The following is a 13,193-nucleotide window of genomic DNA, read 5'->3' on the forward strand; positions in this document are numbered from 1 at the left end:
GTGGTGTTCAGGTGGTGTTCAGGTGGAGTTCAGGAGGAGTTCATGTGGAGTTCAGGTGGAGTTCAGGTGGACTTCATGTGGTCTTCAGGTGGAGTTCAGGTGGAGTTCAGGTGGTGTTCAGGTGGAGTTCAGGTGGTGTTCAGGTGGAGTGGTGTTCAGGTGGAGTTCAGGTGGTGTTCAGGTGGAGTTCATGTGGAGTTCAGGTGGTGTTCAGGTGGAGTTCATGTGGACTTCATGTGGTGTTCAGGTAGAGTTCAGGTGGTGTTCAGGTGGTGTTCAGGTGGAGTTCGTGTGGAGTTAAGGTGGTGTTCAGGGGGAGTTCAGGTGGAGTTCAGGTGGAGTTCAGGTGGTGTTCATGTGGTGTTCAGGTGGTGTTCAGGTGGAGTTCGTGTGGAGTTCAGGTGGTGTTCAGGTGGTGTTCAGGTGGAGTTCATGTGGAGTTCAGGTGGTGTTCAGGGGGAGTTCATGTGGACTTCATGTGGTGTTCAGGTAGAGTTCAGGTGGAGTTCATGTGGTGTTCAGGTGGTGTTCAGGTGGAGTTCGTGTAGAGTTCAGGTGGTGTTCAGGGGGAGTTCAGGTGGAGTTCAGGTGGAGTTCAGGTGGTGTTCAGGTGGTGTTCAGGTGGAGTTCAGGTGGAGTTCAGGTGGTGTTCAGGTGGTGTTCAGGTGGAGTTCAGGTGGTGTTCAGGTGGAGTTCAGGTGGTGTTCATGTGGAGTTCAGGTGGAGTTCAGGTGGTGTTCAGGTGGTGTTCAGGTGGAGTTCGTGTGGAGTTCAGGTGTAGTTCAGGTGGAGTTCATGTGGTGTTCAGGTGGTGTTCAGGTGGAGTTCGTGTGGTGTTCAGGTGGTGTTCAGGTGGAGTTCAGGTGGTGTTCAGGTGGAGTTCAGGTGGTGTTCATGTGGTGTTCATGTGGTGTTCAGGTGGTGTTCATGTGGTGTTCAGGTGGAGTTCAGGAGGAGTTCATGTGGAGTTCAGGTGGTGTTCAGGTGGAGTTCAGGTGGTGTTCATATGGCGCTCAGGTGGAGATCATGTGGTGTTCATGTGGTGTTCAGGTGGACTTCATGTGGTGTTCAGGTGTTGTTCATGTGGTGTTCATGTGGTGTTCAGGTGGTGTTCATGTGGTGTTCAGGTGGAGTTCAGGAGGAGTTCATGTGGAGTTCAGGTGGAGTTCATGTGGTGTTCAGATGGAGTTCAGGTGGAGTTCAGGTGGTGTTCATGTGGTGTTCAGGTGGTGTTCAGGTGGAGTTCAGGAGGAGTTCATGTGGAGTTCAGGTGGAGTTCAGGTGGACTTCATGTGGTCTTCAGGTGGAGTTCAGGTGGAGTTCATGTGGAGTTCAGGTGGTGTTCAGGTAGAGTTCAGGTGGAGTTCATGTGGTGTTCAGGTGGTGTTCAGGTGGAGTTCGTGTGGAGTTCAGGTGGTGTTCAGGTGGAGTTCAGGTGGTGTTCAGTTGGAGTTCAGGTGGAGTTCAGGTGGAGTTCAGGTGGAGTTCAGGTGGAGTTCAGGAGGAGTTCAGGCTGTATTTATTTATCCAGTTCTATTGTTTTGGGACAAATGGTTTAACTTTAGTGGCACATTAGTGTTGTTGTTGTTTACTCTGTGACTTTAATAAACAACCGTATCAACCATGTAGAGTTAGCATGTTAGCATGTTAGCAGCTGTTACTGTGCGTTCGCACCAAAAGCTGCCAGAGCTGCAAAGGTGTCAGGTCTAATTCATTTTCAATGGACATGTGGCGACTAGAAGCGTTTTGAGCTGCAAATGACCAGCAACCAATCAGAATGTAGATGTCCATCACTTGTGTGGAACCCAGAGAACATCCTCGGAAACTTTTAGTTCCTACCAAACATTCGTTCCTACTTCAAAACAAGCAGCAGCCTGAAGTAGCGCTGGAACCTCTCCCCATCCAGCCGCAGCTGCTGCACCAGCCCATGGTATTCCCCGTGCTGTTCACGGCCCCGGAGGATATCGTGAACCCAGAGCTGATGGCGGCTACATCCACAGGTACCACACGGCAGCACAAATTACAAGTATGTCTTCTTCCATGTTGAATCAATACACAAGTGTGGACAAGCGCACGCGCACGTACTTATACAATTTCTTTGTGTTCTGGAATGCTTGTTATTTGCGGGAATGCAATTCATTTGCTCTCCTTACCACCATCGCACTCGAACCCAAACCACTGACACGGGGGGGGGGTAACAAATCAAAAACTTTTGCTCATATTCGGTTCGGGTTCGGCCCACTTGACATGCTGCTGTGTTGTGCTACGGCCTATTCAAGTGCTGGAATTTGTTATTTACGTGACAATGCCTGAACACAACACAGGCTGTGTGTTTAATGTTTAATGTCAGAACTATTTAGACTTTTTATTCTGATGTTTAATGTCAGAACTATTTAGACTTTTTATTCTGTTTTCATTGTCACATTTCTGTGCTCCAGCCAGTAACCTGCTTTGCAGCTCCTTTAAATCAAGAAGCATAATCGAACGTTCAGAATTTGACTCATGAGCAACTTGAGCTGCCACAAATATTTTACCAGCGGCGCTGCTCGAGCAAATTCAGCTATTTTGCAGCTCTGGCAGCTTTTAGTGTGAACGCACAGTTACTCAGCCTCAGCTAACAGTTGGAGTAGTTGTAGCTCGTGATGGTGCTGTGTGTGTGTGTGTGTGTGTGTGTGTGTGTGTTGTTGTTACTCAGATGTGTGGCTGTAGTTTTCCTGTAATATCTCTGTCACACCCTGAACTCGACGTCTGTCATATTGTCAGAGTCGTCACTCTGATCCTGTCAGACTGTTTAATATTTCCGTCACGCTCTGTAATAATTCTTTTGACATATTAATGAGCTCGCGGCGCCGCTCTGTCCCTGTCAGACATCACAACATATTTCACATTAAAAGCCTCTGTAGGTGGCCTATTACTTTGGGTTTTAATTTAACAGGACTTTTATTGTGAAAATCACAGGAACCTGAATTCTGTTCGTGTCGTGTAAAAACTGAAGTTTTGACTTCAGGCGTCTTCACTGCAGGGGATCACCATGACAACCTGCCTGCTGCCATGACGATGGGCGCAGCCCAGTCACCCACCCAACCGGACGGCGACCCCGCCCCCAGGCTGGCGGAGCTGATCGAGGATCAGATGGAGGCGCGGTGGAGGACGGAGGTCCTGGATCTGCTGAAACAGCTGGTCCTGATCCAGAAGGAGGTCGCCGGAGGTCAGGTGCAGGTGGCCCAACTGCTAGGAACTCTGGGAACTCAGGTGGGTTTAATCTGGTTTAATCTTAGTTGAGACAGAATTTATCTCAGGTTTAGTTGAATTTAGTTGAGATTATCTTGGGTTACATTTCAGTTTAGTGTAGTTTTTCTCAGGTTTAGTTAAATTCATTTGAGATTATCTCAGGTTTAGTTTAGCTGAGATTATCTCAGGTTCAGTTGAGATTATCTCAGGTTTAATGTAGTTGAGATTATCTCAGGTTTAGTTTAACTGAGATTATCTCAGGTTTAGTTTAGCTGAGATTATCTAAAGTTTAGTCTCGTTGAGATTATCTCAGATTTAGTCTCATTGAGATTATCTCAGGTTTAGTCTCGTTGAGATTATCTCAGGTTCAGTGGAGATTATCTCAGTTTAGTATAGTTGAGATTATCTCAGGTTTAATGTAGTTGAGATTATCTCAGGTTTAGTTTAGCTGAGATTATCTAAAGTTTAGTCTCGTTGAGATTATCTCAGGTTTAGTCTCATTGAGATTATCTCAGGTTTAGTCTCGTTGAGATTATCTCAGGTTCAGTTGAGATTATCTCAGTTTAGTATAGTTGAGATTATCTCAGGTTTAGTTTAGCTGAGATTATCTCAGGTTTAGTCTCATTGAGATTATCTCAGGTTTAATGTAGTTGAGATTATCTCAGGTTTAGTTTAGCTGAGATTATCTAAAGTTTAGTCTCGTTGAGATTATCTCAGGTTTAGTCTTGTTAAGATTATCTCAGGTTCAGTTGAGATTATCTCAGGTTTAGTATAGTTGAGATTAGCTGAGGTTTAGCTCAGGTTTAGTTGAGATTAGCTCAGTTTAGTGTAGTTTGGTTCGAGGTGGTCAAACTGCTCGATGTGCTCAGAGCTCAGGCTGAAGTAAGATGACAGACTTGGTCTCACTGACAGTGTGGATTTTCAGACCAGATTAAACCGAACCGGTCTAATCTGGTTTATTCTGGTTTAATCTGGTGTAATCTAAACGACAGTCTGTCAGTTGACGACCTGAATCTGATCACATGTTGATGATGATGTCACCTCGTCTGATCTGGTTGAAACCGGTCTAACCAGTGTTCTGACGTGGTGTCTCTAGGGCTCCCAGCAGATCCAGGACCTGCAGAACATGGCTCGTCACCAGAGTCTGCTGGTTGAGAACCATCAGGCGTTACTGCTGCAGACGTCACGTATCGCCACCCAGCTGCAGGAACTCGCCAAAAAACCTGCTGCGCCACCGCTCACCGCCCCCAGCCAATGAGATCCTCTGATTGTACCGACAGTGGAAAATGTTCTGAGCCAATGAGATCGAGTTATTCAACTGGACGTTTATCTTAACTTTATTGTATCTGCTGATCAATAATCAGTAACCAGCTAATCAATAATCAGTAACCAGCTAATCAGTAACCAGCTGATCAATAATCTGTAACCATCTGATCAATAACCAGTAACCAGCTGATCAATAACCAGTACCCAGCTAATCAATAATCAGTACCCAGCTAATCAATAATCAGTAACCAGCTAATCAATAACCAGTAACCAGCTAATCAATAATCACTACCCAGCTAATCAATAATCAGTAACCAGCTAATCAATAATCTGTAACCAGCTAATCAATAATCAGTAACCAGCTAATCACTGAGACTGATGTTAATCAATGATGATGCTAATCATCAAGCTTCAGCATTAAGATATTGTTTTTCATTAAAAATCAGGAAATTTATTAGAAACATGTTGATAAATGATCAATAAAGGTGAACACATGTTGTCTTTCTCACCTGTTGATGACATCACAGCAACTCATTGGCTGAGCCAATCAACAGCTCACGATGTTTCTGATTTCATTCACAGAAAAATGCTCTTCTTCTCTTGTTGTAAATTCTGCTGTGTCGACTCTTCTTCTCTGATTTTAAATAAAGTTATTTTGTTTCATCCAAACAGTCGTCACTTCTCTGTGTTATTGTATGTCACTGTGTGTTACTGTTTGTTACTGTGTGTTATTGTATGTCACTGTGTGTTACTGTGTTATTGTATGTCACTGTGTGTTACTGTGTGTTATTGTGTGTCACTGTGTGTTACTGTGTGTTACTGTGTGTTATTGTATGTCACTGTGTGTTACTGTGTGTTATTGTGTGTTATTGTGTGTCACTGTGTGTTATTGTGTGTTACTGTGTGTTACTGTGTGTTATTGTTTGTCACTGTGTGTTACTGTGTGTTATTGTATGTCACTGTGTGTTACTGTGTGTTATTGATTGTCACTGTGTGTTACTGTGTGTTACTGTGTGTTATTGTGTGTTACTGTGTGTTATTGATTGTCACTGTGTGTCACTGCGTGTTACTGTGTGTTATTGTGTGTCACTGTGTGTTACTGTGTGTTATTGTGTGTTATTGTGTGTTACTGTGTGTTATTGTGTGTTACTGTATGTTATTGTGTGTCACTGTGTGTTATTGATTGTCACTGTGTTATTGTGTGTTACTGTGTGTTATTGTGTGTTACTGTGTGTTACTGTGTGTCATTGTGTGTTACTGTGTGTTACTGTGTGTCACTGTGTGTTACTGTGTGTCAATGTGTGTTACTGTGTGTTACTGTGTGTCATTGTGTGTACAGCAAATAAAACTTCAACAAAGGTCCCCGACTTTAAAACCGTGTGTGGAGACACGACATAGGAAATGACCAGTATCATGGCACACAATAACTGTCAATCAAGGCTGAGTATGTAAATTAGCTCACCTGGACACACCCCACAGGTGTCAGGTGTGTGACAGAGAAGAGTCTGAACGAGACAAAGATCCGCCAGAACCTCAGAGACGACTATAAGATCAGAGAAACTTTAGCTGACTCCGTAAGAAGCCCCTGCAGTCTGTTGGTGGGTGGGCGGGGTCAGGTGTTATAATCCCACCCATCAGCACATATGGGCGTGGCCATGTGCCGTCATCACTGTCAGTGTGTTACAGAGTTGTTGTTGACCTGACGATGTGTTTGTTTCAGATCCTCCTGGTCCTCCGTCAATCCGTCTCAACTCCGACTTTCTGCCAAACCAAACCGAGGTGGTTCTGACCGCTGGCTCCACCTTCATCCTCAGTTGTCATGGTAACATTTCAGTTGGTTGGACCTTCACTGCGTTCAATCTGTTGTACCGGGACGGACTGCAGAACCCGGTGGAGATCAGGAGATCGAACCCCAGACACACTGGAACGTATCGCTGTGGGTACATCAACCAGAGCCTGGAACACCTCAACACCTGGATACACCTGTATGTCAAAGGTAAGACTCACTGAGGCCACGCCCCCTCTCAGAGTTACTCCTCCCCCTGAGTTGAGTTGTCCTCGTCATATGTGCCGTACTTAAGAAGGCGGAGTCAGATCCGACCTCCAGAGACCTCATAGACTGGTTCTGACCTGCTGTCACCTGCCGATGTTTCTAACACTTAAAACTGGCCTTTATTTCCCATGATGCACCTCTGTCAGACCCAGCTGACCCCGACAGCATCTTCGTCACACCTTATCGTCTCCCTGATGTCAAGGAGGGCCAGGACTTTCTGTTCAGGTGTCTGCTGACCGACCCGTCGGTGACAAACCTCACCCTCCAATCACATGACAGCGCCATGGGCAAGGGGCGGGGCCTGCCTCAGGGCATGAACGTGACCTTTGACCCCCAGAGAGGAGCCCTGATCCGAGACCTGCAGATGTCCTTCAAAGGACGCTATGTTTGTTCAGGCTGGAAGGAGGGACGAGAGTTCAGATCCAAACCTGTCAACCTGCTGGTGTCCCGCAGTAAGACCCATCTGTCTGTCTGTCTGTCTGTCTGTCTGTCTGACTGAGTGACCCGTCCATCTGTCTGTCTGCAGGGCTGCGACTGCGTTATCCTCCGTCCCTGTTCATCAGTCAGGATGAGTTTGTCCGTCTGGAGGGAGAGACGTTCGAGGTCACCTGTCTGGCCAGGAACCCAAACAACTTCTACAACCTCACCTGGACTCACCCGAACAGGAAGGTCAGAGGTCACCTGACTGTCTTCTGTCCTGATGGACTTCCTGTTCTGATCTTCACTGTTTGTTTCTTTCTTCCAGACGCCCCCACACGTCTTCGTCAGCTGTCGCCATGGCAACTGTCTGTACAAGAACAGCACTCTGATGGTCTCTGATGTCACTCTGACGGACAGCGGCACCTACACCTGTACTGCTCACAACGAGGCTGGAGTCGCCACGGCAACCACGCAGCTGAGAGTTGTGGGTAAGATCAACGAATCAAATCCAGATAAAAGAACGAGATCATGACTCGTTAAAAAAAAAGATACCAACAAACCTCTGATCTGTGGGAACCAGAGGGAACTAATGAGAACCAGGTGATTAGAACCAGGGCCCAGTATTTCAAAATGTAATCTGGATCAGAATAATCCGGATAGTGAAATCTTCCTGTTCTCAGTCAGGGATCAAGGTGATCCTGTTGACTTTATCTGGGTATTTCAAAACATTGCCAGGGTGGATCACCTTGATCCCAATCTGACTGGATACGGATTTCCAAATCTTACGACTCCGCCCCCGGATCTGAAACTTGGCGGACTATTTCACTAAAGGAGCAGTTGGTAACACAGCTTTCACATCAAAATGTAGGTTTACCGTTATCTAATGTGTAGCGTTTTTGAGACCATACGAAGGCCACCCACCATCTCATGTGAGCCCGCTATTTGAATTGTCACCTAATTCAAATGTGGGCGTACCGATCTCTAATTGAGCTGAGGTCATGCTAACGGTAGCTAACGCGGCTCCATTGACTTGCATGTTAAGTAGCTAGCAGGCTAGTAAGGTAGCTGGCTTTGTTGATGTATTTTACGGTCTATGGTTTAATTTAAAAGGCCATATGTCATACATGAACTCTTTAAACCAACCTGTTCAGAGTTTAACGTTATGTTATTGCCAACACAGCGGATTTATTTAATTTTTTTTTACATGTGTGCAGAGCAGACTGCTGCAGTATAGGAAAAATACACAGGACTAGTATGAATTATGCGGTTCATTCAGAAATGTCAGAGGATCGAGTTTGGGTATGCTACAGTAATGATGGTGATGTGCTTTTCTGAACTTAAACAATTTCTGTGACTATTGTGGATTCCTGACAGAGAATGGAGACTGGGAGAGAGAAGAGACAAATTGAATTGGCTGACGAGCAGCTCAAGCTGATGCTGCTTCAGCAGAGAGAGACAGAATTGAAGATAAAACCTCTGGAAAAGAAGCTCACCTCAGATGTTATGTTAATCCCTGTGTTGTTTCTGTCACTCTCTGTAAAGAAAAGAATGTGCTATACAAATAAATTTGCATTGCATTTCCTTGCCTTTGTCTGACCACAAACATATGTTGGATGTTTTGGTACAAACAAGTTACAATGTTAGGTGAAACTAGACGTTGAGAAATAGGTCTGTATTTGTTACTCTTATTTACAGAGGTTTCAGGAAGTATGGCCAAACAATATTTGTCTATGCTTGAAATTACTTACAACTAAAACACTAATTTAGATTAAGTGTAATGAACATCAATATCTAGGAGAAGTGGAGCTGAGGCTTTGTCAAATCCACCTCAGAGGTGGTATCCAAATAATCCTGAAATTTGGTATCAAATTGATCCAGATCTCTGACTTAACTTTTGAAATATCCAAATGCAGCCTTTATCTGGATTAAAGGGAGGATTGGATTACCAGATCTGAATCCTGATCCTCAGGATCTGTGTTGAAATACCCAGTTTTCAGATCAGATCAGGATTTAATCCAATCCGGCCAGGATAATCCTATCAGATCACTTTGAAATACTGGGCCCAGGTGATCAGAACCAGGTGATCAGAACCAGGTGATCCCCTGTTGGAATAAGAAACATTTTGGGAGCACACAGATCTGATGCGGAGGCTGAGACAGCTCCAGGTGCATCTCTCAGGATGAAGATGAACAAACTGAATGTCTCTCCTATTCCTCTTCTTCCTCACCAGATCGACCCTACCTGAGGATCTACCTGCAGGCTAATGCTAACGCTAAGACCATGGAGGTCAACGAGGAACTGGTGGCTAACGTTAGCAGCATGCTGATGGAGGTGAAAGAAGAGCTAGCAGCTAACGTTAGTAGTGATTCATTGGAGGTGAACGGGGAGCTAACTGCTAATGTTAACATTAGAATGGATGTGAATGGGGATAGCAGCGCTAACATTAGCGGCAGTAGCACAGTGGAGGCGTACGAAGGTCTGGATGTGATGCTGACCTTTGTGATAGAGGCATATCCTCCAATTGGGAACTGGCGCTGGACGACCTCAACACACTTCATCAACAACAGCACAGCGTACCTGGAGAGCTACGTTACGAACGGCTACAGGTTAGCATGCTAACAGCCATAGGCTAACGCTTTCAGATTTCTACTACAGGTCAGACCTGGGACACTAAACATTCCACCTTAAGGTTTGTTAAGGTGTAAAATCTCATGTTGCAGTTTGTTACGGTGCTATGGACGGTTTAAGGAGGTATTGTTGTTTTAAGATGGTATTGTTGTTTTAAGGTGGTATTGTTGTGTTGCAGGTCGGAGGCTAGCTTGCTGCTGCGGCGGGTTCGACAGGAAGATCGGGGTCAATACTCGTTCCACTTTGTTAACTTGTTCTTTAACGGCTCGCAGAACATCAACCTCCGAATTTACCGTAAGAAACTTTTCTTCGTCTTCCTCAACCTTTTCCTCTCCTCCTGTTCCTCTTCTCCTCTTCCTCCTCCTCTTCCTCATGTTGATGCAGAGTAAATCAGATTTAAAGATGTCAGTGTTTATATTTTATTTTTAATCTTGGAGCTCAACAGAGACACAAAATAAAAACTGCTCCCTCAGGTTCTCCGAGTGTCGTCATCAGTCAGGAGAAGGACATGTTGACCTGCAGCAGCTCTGGATTTCCACCACCCATAATCCTCTGGTATACCTGCGCCGGTGTCCACGACACGTACGTACTATCCAGATTGAGCATGTGCTGCCAGTGCCCCCTGCAGGCAGCAGAGGTCATTACTAACAACAGCCTGATTCAAATGGAACAGAACAACAGTTAAACTTTGTCCTGAGGGCGACCTGACGGAGCGTTGAGTGTAGGATACAGGACATAGGCTATATGACATAGAGTGTAGGATACAGGATATAGGACACAGGGTGTAGGATACAGGATATGGGACATAGGGTGTCGGATACAGGATATAGGATATAGGGTGTAGGATACAGGATATAGGACATAGGGTGTAGGATACAGGCTATAGGACATAGGGTGTAGGATACAGGATATGGGACATAGGGTGTAGGATACAGGACATAGGACATAGGGTGTCGGATACAGGATATAGGACATAGGGTGTAGGATACAGGCTATAGGACATAGGGTGTAGGATACAGGATATGGGACATAGGGTGTAGGATACAGGACATAGGACATAGGGTGTCGGATACAGGATATGGCACATAGGGTGTAGGATACAGGCTATAGGAAATAGGGTGTAGGATACAGGATATGGGACATAGGGTGTAGGATACAGGCTATAGGACATAGGGTGTAGGATACAGGATATGGGACATAGGGTGTACGATACAGGATATAGGACACAGAGTGTAGGATACAGGATAAAGGACATAGGGTGTAGGATACAGGATATGGGACATAGGGTGTACGATACAGGATATGGGACATAGGGTGTAGGATACAGGATAAAGGACATAGGGTGTAGGATACAGGCTATAGGACATAGGGTGTAGGATACAGGCTATAACACATAAGGTGTAGGATACAGGCTATAACAAATAGGGTGTAGGATACAGGATATAGGACATAGGGTGTAGGATACAGGATAAAGGACATAGGGTGTAGGATAAAAGCTATAGGACATAGGGTGTAGGATACAGGCTATAACACATAAGGTGTAGGATACAGGATATAGGACATAGGGTGTAGGATACAGGCTATAACACATAGGGTGTAGGATACAGGCTATAGGACATAGGGTGTAGGATACAGGCTATAACACATAGGGTGTAGGATACAGGCTATAACACATAGGGTGTAGGATACAGGATAAAGGACATAGGGTGTAGGATACAGGATATAGGAAATAGGGTGTAGGATACAGGATATGGGACATAGGGTGTAGGATACAGGATATAGGACATAGGGTGTAGGATACAGGCTATAACACATAAGGTGTAGGATACAGGATATGGGACATAGGGTGTAGGATACAGGATATGGGACATAGGGTGTAGGATACAGGATATAGGACATAGGGTGTAGGATACAGGATATGGGACATAGGGTGTAGGATACAGGATATAGGACACAGGGTGTAGGATACAGGATATAAGACATAGGGTGTAGGATACAGGATAAAGGACATAGGGTGTAGGATACAGGATAAAGGACATAGGGTGTAGGATACAGGATATAGGACATAGGGTGTAGGATACAGGATATGGGACATAGGGTATAGGATACAGGATATAGGACAATAGGGTGTAGGATACAGGATATAGGAACAAAATAAAAAACTGTTAAACAGGTCAAATATATAAACATTTATTTATATTTAGCACCTGATTGTTTCACAGTTACTTTAAGTACAGGAGACATCAGGCTGCCTGTTCACCCCTTCGCTACACTAAGGTAAAAAAAAAAAGGATGATGACATCATAAATTATCAGAATCAAACAACAAAAATGGAAACGTTCTCACAGGTCTCTGTGGCGCCACATTTGAATAGGATCAGGATTACTGTGATAGAATTACTGTGACAGGATTACTGTGATATGATTACTGTGATATGATTACTGTGATAGGATTACTGTGATAGGATTACTTTGATAGATTACTTTGATAGATTACTGTGATAGGATTACTTTGATAGATTACTTTGATAGATTGCTGTGATATGATTACTGTGATAGCATTACTTTGATAGATTACTTTGATAGGATTACTTTGATAGATTACTGTGACAGGATTACTTTGATAGATTACTTTGATAGGATTACTTTGATAGATTACTGTGACAGGATTACTTTGATAGGATTACTTTGATAGATTACTGTGACAGGATTACTTTGATAGATTACTTTGATAGGATTACTGTGATTAGACAGCAGATCAAAGTGAATCATTTCCAGGTGTTCTTGATGTTTGCTACCACCTGCTGGTCATTGTTTCACAGCTCGACACAAACACAAAGAGAAATGTTCAGACCTGCTCTGATAAGAACAGCAGCAACCTTTCTGTCCAGCTGTTGTGTTCCTCACCCTGTTTATTTCACCTGTTTCAGGTGAGACAGGAAACGTAAAGGCACCTGTTCATAGGTCTGCACTGACTCGTGTTAATCAGTGTTTCAGACGTACAAACTAAAAAATCAAAAACAAATCAGAGGGAAACAAACACAACATCATATAATTAATGAAAGATCCTTTATGTTGTGTGAATGTTGGCGCCCCCTGCAGCCCAGGTAAAGTACTGGTAATCTGGATTGGGGGTCCCTAAAATCTGATCCTGGATCAGAATGATCCTGTCCTGGGGGTCTTCCAGAGAGTGGGTTCAGTGGAAACTCTGAGTATGTTGACCCTGACATGAGGGAAACTCTGGGTTTTCACAACAGGAAATAATTTTGACAACTGAGGAAATAATTTTAAAGGGAAATTTCGGTTTATTTCAACCTGTCTCCTATCGTTCTAAATTTGTTTCAAGTGACTAGTGACATAGAAATAATAGTTAGCATGTTAGCCGTTAGCCTAGATACAGCCGTAGCGTCAGACCTGTTAAAACATAAGTGAACAGGCATCCTTTCAAGTGCAAAGTTAGTCCACTAAACAAGCTTTTTCTCCACAAAGACCGCCTCATATCGTTAGGATAAATGTCAGAGAACATATAGAAAACGACATGTAAACATGTTGTCTTACCTTACCGGTGTGGTGCCATGTTTGTTGTTTACCATTTA

General features: G+C 44.2%; 2 protein-coding genes across 2 annotated transcripts in view; both read left to right on the plus strand.

Annotated features, from left to right (window-relative positions):
* Positions 1-1,451, plus strand: part of LOC126388043 (uncharacterized) — an 8,612-nt gene extending 7,161 nt beyond the window's left edge. Inside the window, exons 4-7 of the mRNA XM_050040933.1 lie at positions 12-121; positions 160-1,072; positions 1,106-1,116; positions 1,205-1,451. Coding sequence (XP_049896890.1) covers positions 12-121; positions 160-1,072; positions 1,106-1,116; positions 1,205-1,351 — 1,181 coding nt within the window. The 3' untranslated portion in view covers positions 1,352-1,451. The remainder of the gene's footprint in view (positions 1-11; positions 122-159; positions 1,073-1,105; positions 1,117-1,204) is intronic.
* Positions 1,452-5,433: 3,982 nt separating this feature from the next.
* LOC126384018 (macrophage colony-stimulating factor 1 receptor 2-like) overlaps positions 5,434-13,193 on the plus strand; it is an 18,721-nt gene continuing 10,961 nt past the window's right edge. Inside the window, exons 1-7 of the mRNA XM_050034833.1 lie at positions 5,434-6,493; positions 6,697-7,002; positions 7,077-7,219; positions 7,296-7,458; positions 9,201-9,576; positions 9,777-9,892; positions 10,072-10,180. Of these exons, the coding sequence (XP_049890790.1) occupies positions 6,834-7,002; positions 7,077-7,219; positions 7,296-7,458; positions 9,201-9,576; positions 9,777-9,892; positions 10,072-10,180 (1,076 nt within the window). The 5' untranslated portion in view covers positions 5,434-6,493; positions 6,697-6,833. The remainder of the gene's footprint in view (positions 6,494-6,696; positions 7,003-7,076; positions 7,220-7,295; positions 7,459-9,200; positions 9,577-9,776; positions 9,893-10,071; positions 10,181-13,193) is intronic.

The sequence above is a fragment of the Epinephelus moara genome, chromosome 3, assembly GCF_006386435.1.
Source record: "Epinephelus moara isolate mb chromosome 3, YSFRI_EMoa_1.0, whole genome shotgun sequence".
Taxonomy (NCBI): Eukaryota; Metazoa; Chordata; class Actinopteri; order Perciformes; family Serranidae; genus Epinephelus; species Epinephelus moara.